The sequence below is a fragment of the Medicago truncatula genome, chromosome 1 (assembly GCF_003473485.1).
Source record: "Medicago truncatula cultivar Jemalong A17 chromosome 1, MtrunA17r5.0-ANR, whole genome shotgun sequence".
Lineage (NCBI taxonomy): Eukaryota > Viridiplantae > Streptophyta > Magnoliopsida > Fabales > Fabaceae > Medicago > Medicago truncatula.
In genome coordinates, this window is record NC_053042.1 from 1,843,420 (window position 1) to 1,858,577 (window position 15,158).

Genomic DNA, 15,158 nt, shown 5'->3' on the forward strand with positions numbered 1-15,158 from the left:
TAATGTTTTTTATTCAACTCTTAAATGCATATTACCATTTGTCTCTTTATATTAATGAACCAAGAATAAAGAATGGTCACCTTTCATGACTTCAGTTGTTTTTCTATAGACAAATGTTACTTTGGTTATTCTACAATGTATGTGAATCATGTAAATTTCGGGATACTTAGTTCATTTTCAATTCATAAAAAAAAGAGACAAATATCTATGAATTTCTATTGTGTTGTTTACAAGAAAAGTATGGAAACATATAATAGATTCATTGAATGTTTCTAAATTCGTTTTCTTGTCCTCGTGAGCTTAGCTCAGTTAGTATGGACAATGCATAATATATGCAAGATCCGGGGTTCAAACCTCGACCACCACAAAAAAAAAATCGTCTTCTTAAGAAAAGGGAACATACAATTCTCAGAAGATATATGCTCAAGCTCTCATAAAACAAGTCTCCATGGCATGAACCCATTACATGGAAATGGAATCACCAAAACAATAAATAGTATCGTAGCCGCACCCTTCTTTTCTCTTTTCCTCTTCACCTTCTTCAACCACTTGATAAGGGGTGGTTTAAGACCATTCTTTCCCCGCTAAATTATCCATCTAATTAGTTTTTCTTTTCTCGCTCTTTTATTTAAATAAATGATTATCACATATTTTTTTAAGAAGATTATCACATATATCTCTTTTCTTGCCCTTTTTGAACACCTTGCCAAGATGACTTTGGACACAACAATTGGTCAAACCCTTGTCAAATCTCAGCTTTGATACCATCGTAGGTTCACGAGGGGAGCCCAGAAGATCAACCTTAAGACATTATGTTTATGGGTTCCCTCCACTTATAAAGTATCAAACCTTCATTTTTCTAAGTAATGTGGACCTTTTAACTCACACTTGTTACACAACAAAAGTTTCCACCACGTTTAACGACGACTTTTAACCACATTTTCTCTATATGCAAGAACCATGAATCAAACTCCTGACTAAAATTGGTTCAAGGGTTTAAATATCTCACCACTTGAACCAATCCATTTATTTATAGTGTATTTTTAATAATCTATTATGCCCTCTCCGAACAAATTAGGAGCAATGGATTCGAAACAACATAAAGAGGCATTTAGGTTTCAAAGTTTTTTTTGTCATATATTGCAAAGAAAATATTTTAAAAAAGTTATTGATAGGAGGAATTATTTGAGGAAAATCTAAATTTCACGTGGACTTAATAGAGTTAATACTTGATTAAAGTTTATAAAGAACTACACTAAGTTAGAAACAAATTTTGTACAGATGAGTTGTTTTTATTTAGAATTTATAAAGATAAACCGAGGAAAGTAAATAGAGCAAACCAAACTCAAATTGAGTTGTAATTTGGTTTATTTATTGTCTATTTAAGATATAGACAAACAATAAATGGATTCCACCAATAGAATTATACTTGCGAAAAGCTAACCTGTGCCGTTAAGGTACAAAAGTAAGTGAATCAGATATAATATTTTTTTTGAAAAATACTAACAAGTGTCTTAAGAGCATTGTTTAAGGATTTAAAAATAACAACTTTTACCTTGAAAATTGTACGGTTATGACTTTAAGATGTGTTTGACTTGTATTTTCAAGACTTAATTTCTTTCTGTGGATTCTTTAAAGTTAAACAATACCTTTGGGCACTTGTTAGCAATACCCTATTCTTTTTTATTGGAACATGTGCATTGAATTTACTTTTTTGATATGTAATAAACAAAACGCATAAAACTTGAGAAAATATTTTTATTTTCAAGTTCCTTAATATGTTTTCTAAGAGAACAAGTTAGCATTACCCTTATACATTATCTAATATAAAAAAACCTAATTAATTAATCGGAAGGAATAACCGTGTTCTTTTGTTGAAGTGCCTTTCAAAATGAAATAAGTTGCTGACACGAATTGAAAGACAAGCTAGCATTTCTATGAATAGAGCTTCATTAAAAATGGTTTAGAAACAATTTAAATTAATGGAATGAAAGCAACGTATAAATATCAACATTATATGATAAAGTCAGTGAATAAGGTTGGCATCTTATAAATAGTTATTTGTATTTGCCCATTTTGTTTTATTTGTAATGAAATGCAATAGCTACCTTTCACTAAAAATATTGCTATATTTTATATACTTTTGTATTGTTATTAAATTTGTTAAATGTAACTTTTCTCTTTCATGAGTGAGTCATGTTTGAGATATAGTTTCGTAGAACATAAAATTCTGCAGAATAAAAAATCGGTTAAAAGGTTTGCATCTATCCCAATCACTTTTATTTTTTGGTAAATAAAGTTTGATTATTTAATATTTATCTGATGAAAGCTTTTTTGTATACCCAACACAGATTTGAAAATTTTAAATATAATATCCGATCCATAAAATAAAAATGTTATAATCAAATTCCTAATCTAATATATTTTTGAGTTGTAACACCAGTTAATATCCAGCGTATAAGCCCGTTATTACATTGATTTTACAAACCCTAATGTAAAAAGTACGTACAGTAACACTATAAAATCTGCTAGCTTTACACAATTGACCAACTTTTTACATCAGTTTTACTACTATAAAATTGGTGGGAAAAAAGGATATTCAATGTTAGAGAGTGATATTAGACTCAAATAAATGATTTAACTATTTAGTTTAGAGTAAAATTATATATATTAGTTGTATTTCCTTTTAATTGTTGCTAGTTGGACCTTTAATTTAAGTCTTTAGGTCCATTAGAGTTACTATCATTCCTATATATAGTGTCTTTGACAAACGATGCAAAATAATTAAATGAATGAAAATGTTTTTTTTTTTTTTTTTTTTTTTTTTTACGAAATTAGTCCAAATACTTTATTACAATTTTTGATGGAATTAAACTTTTTAACTATGCACTATATAAAAAAGCAAGATAGTAAATCTTGAGTAGAACAATCATTAGTCATGATTTATTTACTTTTCAACTGAATTCCGATTTACCAGACCTCTTTTATTGACAAAATTGCTATAATATGTATGATGAATTGTGGTAGTTAGTGGAGGGCGTGGGCTAGTTGGAACAAATGGGGTCAATGAGCAAGATGATTGTTGAATTCATTTATGGATCTAAATTGGAACAATAATTACCATAAAAAGTGTTTCCTGGTGCCAGTGGAAACAGACAATATTTTGTGCTTGATGATGATTAGACATTGATGGATCAAGCAATTATAGAATGGGGTTGAATGTTGGCACAATAATGTTGATCATCGACACAAGATAATGTATTATAAGTGGTTTTATTGCTTTGGCAATTGGCTACCAGGGTGATAGTAAGATCCATATTTGTGACTTAGATGGTTGTGTATGGTTGAAAAGCATATAGTTTACTCATTAGTTCAATCCCACAATATATCAATTGTTTATGGAACATTGTTTTATCTAGTTTTTTTTTTTTTTAATAAGTCAAAATGAGATATATTACTAAAATTAAAGACGATTCACCTCACATAAGGCGTGCTGAGAGTGAACCCCTCAAAAATTACAAAGTTACAATGAAGCGGGTGCCTACAACAAATGATACCGGCATAGCAAAATAGAAGAAATTACATAATAACACCCATACAATGAAGTAGGTGACGTTACCATTCATGATAGCTAAAAGTGAACAAAGCATTATTTGATTTCAACCATAGAAACGAATTCAGCTTAACTTTATCAATGAGAGCAAAAGGATTGGAAGCCACATTGTTGAAAACACAGTCATTCCTTTCTTTCCAAATTACCCACACACAAGCAAGCCAAATTACCTTGAAGAATGAATGTGAATTTATCTAGTTGTACTTGCACGACATAGTGTTATAGTTTCTAATCTAGAGATTTTGGTTTGATTTCTGCAAAAAATATTTTCGGCAAGGGGCGTAGAGTTTTAACTATACAATCTAACGTGTCATGTTTTTTTAGTCAAATAATTTAGTAGTTAAAAATTCTTATTTTAAAGATGAATAAGTGAGAAGTTTAAGGTTTGAATATGCATATATAAATGTAATGTCCATATCAATTGAATTAAACTCACAAGATTAACGTGTCATGTTTTAATCGCATGGAAGATTGAATCAACTAGACATTAAAAACATGAATAATTGCTGTTTGAGGTTATATAGCCTTTCCTTCTTAAATTTTCTAGATTATGTTTCACAAAATAGAATGCCAGATTAGGAAAAAGTAAGTAAAAAGAAAAACTTTGAATTGTCAAAATATGATTATAATTTTACCGAATTAGGGAATAACTTTTTTTTTTTTGAAGGACCGAATTAGGGAATAACTAATGATGGGAGATGGGACCATGAATATTTTTCATGATGACCCCGTGTAATTATTCTGATACAACTAAAGAATGATTTATTCTTTCATTTTTTGAAGGAATAATTTATTCTTTCATTATTACTAAGATTTAAATTATTATTTTTTTCCTTCATATATATTTTTGAGTAAATAGTCAATTACCCCCTGAAATTGTAAGTTTCGTCAATTACCTTTTGAAATTAACAAAACTTCAATTACCCCCCTACAATTGCACAACGTTAATCAATTTACCTCATACGTCAAATATTTCTGTTAGTCAACATAACGTTTTGCAAATACCCCATGAAGTTTTGCACTTATGTGCAAAATACCCCATAAATTTGAAAATTTATATTTTGTTTTCTTATCCTTAAAAGTGATTGCATTATCACTGAATTGTGGAGCATATTAGCTAAGTTTTGACGATATACAACCATATATTGACAGTATTGTAGAACAAATTGGCAATATTTGGTAAACCCTACAATAATGTTCAAAACCCTACAATAAGTTGTCCTTAACCCCATTAGAGATCACAAGGATGGTGGCTACCATGTTTTTTTTATTCTCTTAAAAAAACATAATAAAATATACATAATATAATATTATTACCTTTCCTTTGAATCCTAACGGGGAAGAAGACCATGATTTCTTCAAGATCCTTTATAAAGTGAGAGAAGTAACAAGTTTATATATTTTTTCTTGAAAGTGAGAGAAGTGTGTTGAAATTTCATTATAAAGGAAGTGGAAATTTTTGGTGTGGTTAAAATTAGCAATAGGAAAGCCATATACTTTGACATCCTTTGACATCTTGGTAATTCTTGATTATGCCAATCATATATTATTTATGTGCTTCATTATGTATGACATGTATTAGTTTTCCATCTGACAAGTGTGGTTGTACTTTACTATGCTGACTTTCATATCGTTAGACTCTAGTACATGGTTAATGTTTGATCGTTTAAAGGAACAAATATGGTTGTATACCGTCAAAACTTAGCTAATATGCTCCACAATTCAGTGATAATGCACTCACTTTTAAGGATAAGAAAAAAATATATAAATTTTCAAGTTCAGGGGGCATTTTGCACATAAGTACAAAACTTCAGGGGGTATTTGCAAAACGTCATGTTAACTAACAGAAAAATTTGACGGAGGGGGTAAATTGATCAACGTTGTGCAATTTCAGAAGGGTAATTGACGAAACTTACAATTTCAAGGGGGTAATTGACTATTTACTCATATATTTTTTTAGGTAACATGAAGATTAAAAAATTCATCTCTTAGAAAAAAATGAATAAATGGAATATTTAATTTCGAACTCGACCCTCGAATATATTATACAATATTCTACCATATAATCTAAAGAGACTAAAATTTATTATCAGCCAAAGAAGTTTATCTATCGATCTATATTAAAATAATGAAATAATCATGAATTTGGTGCCGTGAACGTGAATGCTTTCAGACAGGGAACAAAACTAGTTTATTCAGTTGCAAATGGGTTGCTAAGACAGTCTCTGTGTGTGTTTGGAAAATTCCATTTTCACTTTTCCAACCCACGTTTGCATAGAAGCTGCAACTTATAGCTTCATAAAACCACGACCATTTTACATAGGGAAGCGGGAATATGAGACTTAAACATGGATCCAAACAATGGCTCTATCAATGCCAACTTTTCAATTTTTTCACAGATTCCATTCACTTCACATAAGATAATCTCATTCTAGTAGTTGGTTTTTAAAGAATTTTGAAGCGTTGAGTTTATATTTTGATATATTAAAAAAAATTAAAAGAATAACACGTTACTATATGTTCGTGTATCATGTATTTTTTTCTTTGAAATATTAAAATATATAGTTTAAACTTCTAAAATATATCTTTGCAAATATTTAACTTACAAACACACCTTAAATAGGTACGTCTGAATTTAACCCCTTCCACAGTTCCACTACATTCAATCTATCTTTATTTTTTATTTTTTATTGGTAGATTGACGAAATGATAAGACATTTATAAATTTACACATGCAAATGAATGTATTGGGGTTCGAACACCAGTCACGACGTCCGGTCTAACAATTTTAACATTTTATCAGTTGAGCTAGGACTTGCAGACATATTTAATCTATCTCTGTTAGTGATAACTAATTTATTTTTATAGTTGACTTTTGTGATAACTTGGAGGCTATGTCATGCTTTCAAGTGGAGCAGTAGTGTCAATGAATTTTGTGTTCCTTTTAGAAAGGTGATTCATAATTGATATCTATATATAAAAACAGATCTTTTTCTGATAATATATAAAACAGAATATTTGACTATGAATACATGGGACATGTTTAAATCAGGGCCGTCTTAAACAATTCGTTGGCCCCATTTTAATCTTATAAATTGGCCCCCGGATACAACTTTAAGCTACTTTATGTTCAAATCACTAACATCAAAATACAACTTTAAGCTACTATCATTCTTCTGGCTACTTAAAACGAGCCACTCTTGCAGCATTTTTTGAAGCAAATTCATCAACCAAGTCTTCATATTGTATTTTCTCCAAAATATCATTCTCAATTGCTATCAATGCTAATCCATTAAGTCTTTCTTGTGACATGGTAGATCGCAAGTAAGACTTCAACAACTTCAATTTTAAAAAACTTCTTTCTGCTGAAGCAACTGTCACAGGAATAGTCAATAAAATTCTATATGCGATGATTGTATTAGGAAAACAATCCATGTCAGTCAAGAATCTTAATATATCAACAGGTCCTTTTTTTTCTCCAGGCAACATTTGTCTTAGTAACTGCAACTCCACATATAATGCATTCCCATCAATATCAGATTCCTCATTATGTTTCAACACCTGTTCAAAATGACTACAACAAGACTTCAAAGTTGCATTGTCCAACGATTGTAACTTGTGAGAAGTAAACAAGAAACCAAAAATAGTTTCATACTCTTTGTATTGCTCAAATCTCTTATTAAGAGAAACAACAGCTTGATCAACAAGGTAATTAAAATAATTAATCCTAAAAGCTTCCTCTCCAGATAGCTCAACTGATGGGGTATTCAAATCCTCATCAAAATGTCTCTTTCTTCGAATTATACGTCTTTGAGGAAATGTTGGGTCGATATTCAATTCAATAGCGATTTCCGTAGCATTAGCCAATGCATTATGAAAACCATTATCTCTATATCCCTCAAAAAAATAAATCAACCCCTTTATTTTTTCAAGAGCAACATCAATAAGCATATCCTTTGATTGTAAAAGCTTGCTAACCGAATTAATTGCCGATAATATTTCAAACCAAATAATTATAGCCATCAAAAACTCAAAATCACCAAGCTCATTTGTTGCTAAGGACTTAGCTTCAGAACATAATTTAGAATCAGGATCCTTTTCTGATACTTCAAGTAAAGCTTCTCTAAAATCTGACATTTGAGCCCTTATAGCTTTGACACTCTCTACATGACTTTCCCACCGAGTGGATGAGAGTGATTTTGGAGTCAACCCTTTTACATTATCTTTTAGAATTTGCCATCTCTTAATAGAATTGGCAAAAATTGTATAAATGCGTTGAACAACTCCAAAAAAATCTTTAGCTTTGGTACAAGAGTTAGCCATATCACACAATGCCAAATTAAGACTGTGGCAACCACAAGGAGTATAAAAGGCTCTCGAATTAATGTCTAAAAATTTCTTTTGTACACCTTGATGTTTTCCTTTCATATTTGACCCATTATCATAACCTTGTCCTCGTACATCAAATATGTCAAGATTAAGATTTTTCAATTTATTTTGTAAAACATCAAAAAGCCCTTGACCAGTTGTATCATTAACATTCAAAAATCCTAAAAAAGATTCCTCAATGCTTACAGAATTTGAAGAAACATCCACATATCTTATTATCAAAGACATTTGCTCTTGGTGACTAACATCAGGCGTACAATCAAGTATCACTGAGAAATACTTTGCTTGTTTGATTCTTCTAATGATTTCAGTTTTAATTCCAGAAGAAAGCAAGAGTATTAACTCGTTTTGGATGTTATGCCCAAGATAATGAAAGTGGAGATCATCATCTGTAATACGTCTAACATGTTCTTGGACAATTGGGTCAAATTCAGCTAACATTTCAATTAAGCCCAAAAAATTACCATTGCTACTTTCGTACAATTTCTCCTTAGAACCACGAAAGGCCAAATTATATTTAGCAAGGAATTTCACTATTGAAATAATTCTTTTCAAAACATTTATCCAATGATCCTTTTCTTTCTGGAGTAGTCTTTGAGATGTTTTATCAATAGTTTGATTCTTCTGCATCCTTTGACGCAACTCATACCAAGTAGTCATGTTCTTAACATGTTCCATGCTTGTCTCATGCTCTCTAAGTCTTTCACTAACATGTGACCAATCACTAAAACCCTCATTTGTTAATTGACCATTACCAACCCATCTTTTATAAACTTTACAACAAAAAAAAAAAATACTCTATCAAGCTCTTTGGAATAAACAAGCCAATCTCTATCACACTTCTCTCCATTTGGTAAAACTCTAGTATACAAATTAGCCGTAAAACGTCTAGAAAGTTTATCTCTAGGACCCTTTACAACGGACAAATCTCTTTTAGGACCATTCATAGCTAATAAGTCAATCATTTTAGAGTCAAGAGCATCCCAATTTCTTGGATCAAATATATCAAGGAAATTATTCAAATTAACATCATCAACAATGGGCACATCATCTCTATTTTCCGGATCAACACTTTCATTCTCAATATCTTGAACAGCAACCACATTTTCAAGAACTCCAACATCAACATTATCAACATTTTCATTTTCAATAGGAATTTGTTGCGGATTTTTTATCAAAAACTTATTAAGAGCTCCTTTTTGAGATTGAATTAACTTTTCAATTCTTTTCTTTCTCTTACGCTTTTCACATCCAGATTCATACTTTTTAGGAGGCATAGTAAAAACCTGGAATTTCTCACTGTTTTGTTAGCTTATGATCAGTCAGCAATGCTTCTGTCCAAGTTCAATAGCTTGTTGTTCTCCAAAAAAAAAACCTGGAATTTCAACTCTCTGCTCATTAGTGTTTTCCAATTCCAATTTTCAAACAAAGATAAAAGTAAACATAATACCTAATAACATTCAAATTCCATGAATTTAACAAAGAAAATTCAATAAAAAATAAAAAGGGTTTTAGTTTTTACCTTTTTGGTGGCGGTGGAAAGAAGGAGAGAAGCAGCGGCGATTGGGTGGCGGAGAAGCGGCGGCGGTGAGGATATGGGTGGGTGTGGTGGTTTATGAGTTTCTAACTTCTAATTCTAGTTGTGACAGATAATTCATAGATTAAATAAAGGGTTTTCATTTTTAATTAAACAAAAGGAATTAGTTTGAGCAAAAAAATGATTAAAATTAAAATATATTGGGCCCCACGAAAAAGAAGAACTGTAAAGGAAAAAAAATATAAGAAAAACACCAAGCAGGAGTTGAACCCTTGGCCATGCAGTCTTGCACATAACGCTCAACCACTGAAGTATTGTTAACAGTTTGTCAAATTTTCGCTTTCACCTCTATATAATACTTACAATAGGACCTTACATATAAAAAAAATATATGGGCCCCCAAAAATTTGAGGCCCAGTGTCGTCGCCTAGTCCCAACGGGCTATGGGCCGGCCCTGGTTTAAATACTACAGTATAATTTTTGTCATTCGTATGCTGGGAATTTTATTGTTGTGGTTACAACTATTATTTAAGTATCCTTAAAAAAATATTATTTAAGTAATTAGAATTTAAAATAATAGGGTACTTAAGTAATACTCTTCGTCTCAAATTATAAGTTATTTTGGAGAAAAAATTTGTGAAAAGTTATAAATCATTTTACAATACAAATGAAGAATTAAAAACTACTTTTTCTACTATACCTTCAACTATTTATTATTTTCACTTTTTTAATTCGTTGATGAAGAATAATTTTATAAAATTACTTATAATTTCTCTTTCTCATGCAACATTAATTACATTTTTTAGTTTGTGTGAAATGACCAAAGCGTGTATAATTTAGAACAGAAGAAATAGTATAATTCGTTTATACTTTATCATTTTTCATATTCTTGTAAGAAGATTCAACAACAACCAACTAGCAATACGAGATTCGTTCATATTTTTATACAACATAGTACACTACATATGCATCTATAATATAAAATTATTTGCGACTTGTTGATTTAATTATTTTTCGACATTAAGAGTTTTACATTAATAAAAACTGCCTATACTTGTACACTTGGCGCAGATAATATATATATATATATATGAGGTTTGCTAGAACACACCCATTAATTTTTATGTGGGAGTGTTTTAGCAAAGCTACACCTTAGGATGTATTTAACCACTTTTTAGTTATTGATTTGCTAAAATACTCCTTCTAAAAGATAAGTGGGTGTATTCTAGCAAATGCCTATAGGATTTGCTAGAACACACCCACTTGTTTTTTTAAAAGGTGTGTTATAGCAACTTACACCTTAAGGTGTATTTATTAACTTTTTAGTTATAATTTGCTAAAACACTCCAACATAAAAACTAGTGAGTGTGTTCTAGCAAATCCCTATATATATATATATATATACATATACATACATATATATATATATATATATATATATATATATATATATATATATATATATTTATTCCAAATTCTAATTCAGATTCATCAATACTTGTAATCTGCTAGCTGTATTATTTGTTAATCATGTAAAATTGTCCATACGTTGTCATATAAAAAACAAAAATAGAGTCGTGCTCTTTTTTAACCTTTGTTTGGGTGGGCTGTACAATTTTCTCGTCTTGCAAAGCATAGTAGGAATTCACGTTTACACAGAAGCTACAAACAATAGCTTCTCAAAACAACGGCAAAAAGTGTTTTAAACGTGCGACAAAAGTTGTTAAAAACTGAAGCAAACACACATTTAATGACAATTTTTTTAAAATTGTTAAAAACCTAAGGAGAATGCTTAACAATGCCAAGAGATATTGGTTAAGCATCCAAAACAATTATTTTTTTTTTCTTCCAGAAAGATGGTGAAATAATTACATGATCAGAAAAGTAATGATTTACTAGACAAAAGTTCCAATATCCACTTATAATGGGTACAAAGCTTACAAGATTTCATACAAAAAAAAATCACTTCCAAGAACATAATGATAAATATGGAATGACTTTAACATATGTCATAAACAAAAGAGATAGAGAAAAAAATTTGTAAAAGTAATAGTAATAAAAACAAAATAGAGGTTCATGTATATAACTCATGGACAATATATTATTATATAGAGGTCGAATTTCGAACTCTGAACACCTCACTTTTTTACTTTAAAAAAATTGGATTCTAACTCCTAAACTATTTAACAAAACAAAAAAGAGTAAAAATAATGATGACTCAATCATTAAATTAAAAAAGTGAAATGTAAAAAGTTTGGTACTTTTGTTTGCTAGCCTACGTTTCTTTCGTGTAAATATTAAAATGACAAGTTATTTGTCAATGGTTAAGTTTTCTACGTTTTCCTTTGCATTATTTTTTCATTTAGTAATTTTAAATGACAAGTTGTTGCCAACATTGACTTTAGAAAATCTATAAATAAACCAAACAATTCACATTCCAGTTCACATTCTTTTCTCTAATTGGTTAAGAAGCCTCTCTTTTAGCCACTATATACTCTAAACAATTGAGACTAAACCATCATACTCAATATGGCATACCAAAACCCTCCTTCAATTCAAACATCAGATCCAGAAGCTCATGAAATCACTCCAACAAACCATTCAGCCACAAGTTTTAAACCCAAAGATGCAGTTCAGACACTGAAGAAGAACTTAGTTTTCCGTTCGAAATGGGCCGAACTTAATGGTGCCATGGGTGACCTTGGTACATATATACCTATAGTCTTGGCTCTCACTCTAGCTAAGGACCTCAACCTTGGCACCACATTGATTTTCACAGGTATATTCTATTCTATGTTTTGTTTATATGAATAACAAATTAAAACATACTCCATGAATAGCAAAATATCTGGTTCAAAGTTTAGATTATATACATGTACTTTTTATTAGTATATATTTTGTTACCGAGGCTACGATGAGTTTTTTCAAGATTTTACATTGCAGTCGTAGTTGAGTGATAATCATTGATCTTACAACAACAAAAAAAGGTTAAATACAATTGATATTACTGTAAGTATGATTGCGGAGACATAAAAAATCTTGATGTTACGATCACAATTATAACATCAAACATGACTGATGTGACTGTAAATACGATAGTAAAGATATTATATAAACAAAGTCATTACATATATCCTCCAAGAAGCTCGACTGGTTTGAGCTAAGGTTTAAGATGTTGTTGATTCTATTTTAAATATGGACAAACGAGTAAATATTAATCCAACCACTAATTAACATTTGTCTTTTAAAAAATAAACTCAGATTTGCTTTCATTTAAGTAACAAAAGTCACATATTAATATTCCGATAACACCCTTATTTTTCTTTCTAAATCCAAAACTACTCTACGTCAAGAGTACTTCATATACAGTATCTATGTATATATGATGCATCATGCATGCACACAAATAATCTCTTTTTCTCATGTAATCCGTGTCTGGAATCTTACAGGTGTCTACAACATCATCACTGGTGTCATGTATGGGGTGCCTATGCCTGTCCAGCCCATGAAATCAATCGCTGCCGCGGCTTTATCAGACAAAGATTTCGGTGTACCAGAGATAATGACAGCCGGAATCTTGACCGGTGGCGTGCTCTTCGTTCTTGGTATCACAGGATTGATGCAGCTGGTGTACAAGTTAGTTCCTTTATCTGTTGTGAGGGGAATTCAACTAGCACAAGGTTTGTCATTTGCTTTAACAGCTGTTAAATATGTGAGAAAAGTGCAAGATCTTCCAAAGTCTAAATCTTTAGGCCAAAGACCTTGGTTTGGGTTAGATGGTTTGGTTCTAGCCATTGTTTGTGCTTGTTTTATTGTGATTGTGAATGGAGCTGGCCAGAAAAATAGCGGTTGTTGCGGTGCTCCCGAAGATGGTAATCTGGATGGCCAAATTCAAAGAAGTGATGAAGGTGGAAGAAAGACTAAGATGAATAAACTAAGAAAGATTATTTTTTCACTTCCTTCTGCTTTTATAGTCTTTGTATTGGGAATAGTTTTGGTTTTTATAAGAAGAAGTGAAGTTGTGCATGAAATTAAATTTGGACCCTCTAAAATAGAAGTAATGAAATTCACTAAAGAAAATTGGAAGAAAGGTTTTATTAAAGGTGCAATTCCACAACTTCCATTGTCAATGTTGAACTCAGTGATAGCTGTTTGTAAATTATCAACAGATCTTTTCCCTGAAAGGGAATTTTCAGTTACATCAATTTCAGTGACAGTTGGACTAATGAATTTAGTTGGTTCTTGGTTTGGTGCTGTGCCAACTTGTCATGGTGCTGGAGGACTAGCAGGACAGTATAAATTTGGAGGAAGGAGTGGAGGGTGTGTTGCACTTCTTGGTTTTGCAAAATTGGTATTGGGATTGGTTTTAGGAACTTCTTTGGCACACATTTTGCAACAATTTCCAGTTGGGATTTTAGGTGTGTTACTTTTGTTTGCTGGTATTGAACTTGCTATGTGTGCTAGGGATATGAATAGTAAAGAAGATTCTTTTGTGGCACTTATTTGCACTGCTGTTTCATTGGTTGGATCAAGTGCTGCTCTTGGATTTTTGGTTGGAATGATTGTTTATGTGTTACTTAAGCTAAGGAATTGGAGTAATGATAAACCACTTTCTACCATTTGGAACCAGAAAAGTCCAAACTAAATTTGAAGAGAGTTTATTTATGTGTAAAGATTTTTAGTGTGTATGGTTTTCATAATATGTTGATTTTCTGTGAGGTTTGAGTTTTTTTTCTTCTTGAATTTGGTTTTCTTTGTTGTCATGTGAGGTCTTGCTAGGGTTCTACTTCTAGGACTCTGTATATTGTAACTGTAAAAAATGTAGATCATATAGTTAGCAGTAGTAACTACTATTTCTGGCTTTTGCTCCATGTAACTTATGTATGCTATCGCGTACCTAATGTTTATACACTCAATAAAAGTACAAAGAATTTGAATCAGTTGGAGGAAGTTTTTACAGTTAATCTTTTTGTTGTTGAATGAAAGTTTCTTTGGCCTAATAACTTAATTTCACATGGAAGATATCAATTATTAAGGTAAAAATCTTCATTGATAAACCTTAGTCAAGAATTCTGTCAAAAAATCATGAATAGTAGTTCCATAAATAGTAAGTTTATCCACACAACCAACATAGTGTGACACAGTTGACAAATAACTTGTGCAACTCCTTAAGTGAATCTCTCTACCTCGAAGAATTAGTCTCTAGCTTTAGAGGAGTCAAAAAAATGTTTATTCATATATAGAATGTTTGTCTTCATAACTCTACAAATCAAATGGAGTGCCGTGTGTGAATTAGGGAACATCAATCCATAGAATTCGGAAAAGTTGGAGTTGACCAGCTTCACGGGCTCATGTTTGTTTAGTAGGGTTGTACAACCTCTTATGTCATGATCTTTATATATCTTTTAAACCGTTTACAGAAAATTCACCCTTAAATATGTTGGTTCGAAAATTCTACCTCATGTTTCTTGCCAAGTTAGCCCGCCTTATTTAAGACATGCTTATCGTCTGGAAGGCGGGTTGACTCGCTTTTCCATCCATATGAAATGTCACTTAGATATCATTTCGGTTATGTGCTATGAAGAAATAGAAAGCCATGCATATTTAATAATTTGTCTC

At 31.1% G+C, this 15,158-nt stretch overlaps 2 protein-coding genes across 2 annotated transcripts; one reads left to right on the top strand and one right to left on the bottom strand.

Moving 5' to 3' along the window:
• Positions 1–6,793: 6,793 nt before the first annotated feature.
• Positions 6,794–9,279, bottom strand: LOC112419297 (zinc finger MYM-type protein 1-like). Its single transcript, XM_039827214.1, has 2 exons — positions 8,800–9,279; positions 6,794–8,734 (listed from the first exon to the last, which is right to left on the bottom strand). Exons 1-2 carry the CDS (start codon positions 9,277–9,279, stop codon positions 6,794–6,796), a joined length of 2,421 nt encoding a protein of 806 aa, XP_039683148.1.
• A 2,702-nt stretch (positions 9,280–11,981) lies between these two features.
• LOC25481906 (molybdate transporter 1) lies at positions 11,982–14,479 on the top strand. Its single transcript, XM_013610316.2, has 2 exons — positions 11,982–12,318; positions 12,989–14,479. Exons 1-2 carry the CDS (start codon positions 12,069–12,071, stop codon positions 14,182–14,184), a joined length of 1,446 nt encoding a protein of 481 aa, XP_013465770.1. The 5' UTR covers positions 11,982–12,068; the 3' UTR covers positions 14,185–14,479.
• The last annotated feature ends 679 nt before the right edge of the window (positions 14,480–15,158 follow it).

Bases quoted from the DNA above. Each gene is read 5' to 3' on its own strand.
- LOC112419297 (XM_039827214.1), bottom strand. From the start codon at position 9,279: ATGCCTCCTAAAAAGTATGAATCTGGATGTGAAAAGCGTAAGAGAAAG. The intron at 8,735-8,799 runs GTATTTTTTTTT...TTAACAAATGAG, and splicing joins ATTCCAAAGAGCTTGATAGA to GGTTTTAGTGATTGGTCACA.
- LOC25481906 (XM_013610316.2), top strand. From the start codon at position 12,069: ATGGCATACCAAAACCCTCCTTCAATTCAAACATCAGATCCAGAAGCT. The intron at 12,319-12,988 runs GTATATTCTATT...GGAATCTTACAG, and splicing joins CACCACATTGATTTTCACAG to GTGTCTACAACATCATCACT.